The sequence below is a fragment of the Chaetura pelagica genome, unplaced genomic scaffold (genome assembly GCF_000747805.2).
Source record: "Chaetura pelagica isolate M959 unplaced genomic scaffold, ChaPel_1.0 scaffold1099, whole genome shotgun sequence".
NCBI classification, from domain to species: Eukaryota; Metazoa; Chordata; class Aves; order Apodiformes; family Apodidae; genus Chaetura; species Chaetura pelagica.
In genome coordinates this window covers 26,391-30,761 of record NW_009954629.1, presented here as the reverse complement: position 1 = coordinate 30,761, position 4,371 = coordinate 26,391, and the positions used below count along the sequence as shown (strand labels likewise).

The window sequence follows — 4,371 nt, the reverse complement described above, 5'->3', positions numbered from 1 at the left end:
GTAAGCTCAGAGGAAGCTCAGAGATCACAGAAGACAACTTCCTTCCTGCTTCTTCTTCCCTTCTCTTCCATCTATGGCCGGCATCTGGGGAGAACTCCATCCATCCATCACCGTCAGCCCTTAGGCTCGAGCTCTCCTGACCCTCATCACTCTCTGCTCTTCTCCGGCAGCAGCTCCAGGATTCCTCGGGACTGTTCCAGCTGAGGGGAGTGCTGTGGGAGTTGCTGGGGGTGGGGGGAGGCGAGAGGCTTTTACACATTCCTGAACATATTTGTATATAATTGTATATGTGTTTTCTTATATCATTAGTGTTTCATTAAAGCTGTGTAGTTTACTTTTCAATCCAGCCAAGTCTCTCTCTTTTTCTCTCTCTCCTTCCCTACCTGGGTGGGAGGGGGAGGGGATCGAGAGCATTGTTGTCAGACCAAGTCAAGCGGTGACAGGTTGACACTCTCGAGGGCAGAGAGGCCCTGCAGAGGGACCAGGACAGATTAGAAAGCTGAGCAATCGCCAATCGCATGAAGTTTAACAAAGAGAAATGTGAGATTTTGCACCTGGGACATGGTAACCCTGGATATACATACAGTCTGGAGAGTGAGAGGTTGGAGAGCAGCCCTGCGGAGAGAGATCTGGGGGTTCTGGTCAACAGCATCTTGAACATAAGCCAACAGTGTGCCCTGGCAGCCAGGAGGGCCAATCAAGTCCTGGGGTGCATCAAGCACGGCATAGCTAGCCGGTCAAGGGAGGCGATTGATTGTCCCACTTTACTCTGCACTGGTGCGGCCCTATCGTGAGTACTGTGTGCAGTTTTGGGCGCCACGGTACAAAAACGATATAAAGCTACTGGAGAGTGTCCAGAGGAGGGCCATGAGGTTGGTGAAGGTTTTAGAGGGGAAGCTGTATGAGGAGTGGCTAAAGGCATTTGGTCTGTTCAGCCTGGAGAAGAGGAGACTGAGGGGAGACCTCATCGCGGCTTAATACTTACTCATTAGGGATGGAGGAGGAGTAGGCGCTGACCTCTTCTCTCTGGTGACCAACAATGGGACCCGAGGGAATGGTAGGAAGATGTGCAGGGGGAGGTTTAGGTTGGACATTAGGAAGAGAGTCTTCACCCAGAGGGTGGTGGGGCACTGGAAAAGGCTCCCCAGGGAAGCAGTAATGGCACCGAGCCTGACAATATTCAAGAAACGTTTGAACAACACCCTCAGGGACATGGTGTGAACTTTGGGGTTGTCCTGTTCTGGGGCGGGAGTTGGACTTGGTGATCCAGGCTGTCAGAGGAGGTGGTTGAGCCACCATCCCTGGAGACATCTAAAAAGACAGATGTGGTGCCAGGAGACAGGGTTTAGTAGTGGATGTGGCAGAATTAGGGTAGTGGTTGGACTTGATGATCCTGAAGGGCTTTTCCAAACAGAATGATACTGTGATACTGTGAACTGAAGGTCCACTTCTTAGAGAAGTCTGCTGCCTCCCTGAAACCAGGCTTAAAGATGTTACAAGAAAACTTCCCACTCTAGTACAGTATCCATTACTTTTTCATGTAGTCAGCAACGAAGTTGTAATAAGAAGTCCAAGGGTGATCAAAAGAGACTTCAGGGCATTGGGACGACTGATTAAGGGATCAGGAGCACAAGTAGTGTTTTCCCATGTGCTTCCGGTTGCAGGGAATGATGATGGAAGAAACAGGAAGAACCAGCTGATTAATATCTGGCTCTGTGACTGGTGTCACCAGCAGGATTTGGGGTTTTTTGATACAGGTCAGTCCACACAACACCAGGTCTGCTGGTGACAGATGGGGTACACATTTCTCAGAGAGGGGAAAAGGATCTTTGTGCAAGAATTAGAAAGGCTCATTGAAAGAGCTTTAAATTAGATTTGAAGGGGGGAAGGGATAAAACCAGGCCTGCCAGACATAAGACTGGGGGAAACACACCAATGTTTGAGGGACAGTGCGTTAGCTCCACGATGTGCTGAATACACTGGAGCACATTTGAAATGTCCCTGTATAATTCAGGCAGCACCTTAGCCACCTCAGTGGAGGTAGGGGATGGAGATCCACATGGCAGCAAAGATGCAAGGGTTGCCAATGTGTTAGAAACCACAGAAGCACCTGAGAACAGTCACATAGGAATTTGGGCTTCTACCCCCAGAAAGGTAGCAGGATCAATAACCCAACTGAAGTGCATCTTCACCAATGCACGCAGCATGGGTAACAAACAGGAGGAGCTGGAAGCCATTGTGCAGCTGGAAAACTAGGATGTAATTGCAATAATGGAAACATGATGGGGAGACTTACACAACTGGAGTGCTGCAATGGATGGCTACAAACTCTCCAGAAGGGGATAGGCAAGGAAGGAGAGGTGGTGGGGTAGCCCTGTATCAGCAGCTTTGCAGATGACATCAAGCTGACTGGTGTGGTTGACACACCTGAGGGACAGAATGCTATTCAGAAGGATCTGAACAAGCTCGAGAAGTAGGCTCGAGAAGAAGGCGCGAGAAGTAGTCACTTCAACTATATGAAACATTTTCTATAAAATCAACAGTCAATGTGAACAGTAACTGTCGGATATATACTTTGTAGTATAATATATGGAAATAAATTACTGATTTATGATTAGGACTTTCATATGCTACAGCTTGAATACCAATTCTGAAGAAAAATGTGTGCTTCGCAATCAACTGACTTTTCAAGTCAGCTTGTTAGGAAATTTGGTGCTTTATGTATAGCAAAAAATAGTGCTGAAATACTCATGCAAGTGTCCTTTGTAATACTATTTATACCAGTTACACATTTGATTTCAATTTCTGAATGGAAAAAAAAAGAAAGTTAGCATCATCAAAGATAAACCTTACAAAATACTTTAAATGTATTTTCTATTTCTCAATTTCAGTGATATAATCACTTTCAAAAGAATTTGCTTATTCTAAGGCCTTGCATCAAAAGTTTTATTTCATAATATACTCACACACAGATATCCCCACCTATTTTTCTAATTTATTTTTTTCACACACAACATTAATGGAAAACCTTAAGTTGTACCGGTACAAACCAGAAAAATGGCTGAACTGTGGTTTGGCCAGAACATGGGCTGGGAGGAAAGGAAAAAAGATAACTAAAATCACATAAAAACACTAGCCTGCACTTTTCCCCTCTCATTATGACAAACCCCCATCTTGTTGAGAATAGCACCTGTGTTCTCAGAGCAGTGCAAAGGGCAGAGAACTAGAGGCAGAACTGGAAGAAGCCTTTTTCTTGTAAAATTTAGGTAGAATGTAATTTGTATGTGATGCATAATTTTTAGAGACCTTCAGAATATTTCCTTAAGATAAAAGAGGAAAAATTTCATCTGTAGAAAAAAAAATATCTCACCTTATTATGTTCATACTTGTATGGGATTTTGAGGGTATCCATGGCTCTGATCATGGCCTGCATTGCTGTAAATATATTCTGGTACACCAATTTTGTAAAGCCCCTTTTGTCTTCATCAGAGTAACCTGATCCATGAATGATTCTCATCTGTTTGATGAACGTGCTTTTGCCACTCTCCCCTGTGCCTGCAAGATAAAAAAGAAGAATATACTTCAGCCACTAGACACAAAAATTACTTTTCCACACAAAGTGAACAGCTTGTTCAGTGCAGAGGAGAACACTGTCAAGTGGTTATGGCACTTGCTACAAGGACCAGTTTGATTTCAAAACAGCAGTAACAAATGAAGCAACAATGAATTAAAACTTTTATTTTGAAGACAAAACAGGAGTAGAAAAAAATATAACAATGAGGTAATAAATGGACAGTTGTAGTTTAACCCCAATCAGCAACTAAGCGCCATGTAGCCTCTCGCTTGCTCACTCACTCCCTACAACCCTCCCGCCCCACATGCATGCAAAGCAAAACAATGACTTAATTTACTCCTTCCCATTGGCGGGCAGGTGTTCATCCATCTCCAGGAAAGGAGGGCTGCATCACTCATAACAGTTACTTGGAATGACAAATGCCAAAAGTCCCTGTATTCCTTCATCTTCCCCCCAGCTTTATATGTCGAGCATGACATCCTAAGATATGGAATATGGCTGTCTCCCACAGCATTCTCGTAGATAAACTGAGGAAGTTTGGTCTTGATGGTCAGGTAGTGAGGTGGATCATGAACTGGTTGAAAGGAAGAAGTCAGAGAGCTGTGGTCAATGGGACAGAATCTAGTTGGAGGTCTGTGACTAGTGGAGTCCCTCAGGGGTTGGTACTGGGACTGGTGTTGTTCAATATTTTCATCAATGACCTGGATGAGGGAACAGAGTGTACCCTCAGCAAGTTTGCTGATGACACTAAACTGGGAGGTGTGGCTGACACACCAGAAGGCTGTGCTGCCATTCAG

General features: G+C 44.7%; 1 protein-coding gene across 1 annotated transcript in view; it reads right to left on the bottom strand.

Annotated features, from left to right (window-relative positions):
* Nucleotides 1–3,550, bottom strand: part of LOC104395825 (guanine nucleotide-binding protein G(q) subunit alpha-like) — a 27,957-nt gene extending 24,407 nt beyond the window's left edge. Inside the window, exon 1 of the mRNA XM_010005570.1 lies at nt 3,371–3,550. Within this exon, the coding sequence (XP_010003872.1) occupies nt 3,371–3,517 (147 nt within the window). The 5' untranslated portion in view covers nt 3,518–3,550. The remainder of the gene's footprint in view (nt 1–3,370) is intronic.
* Nucleotides 3,551–4,371: the final 821 nt, after the last annotated feature.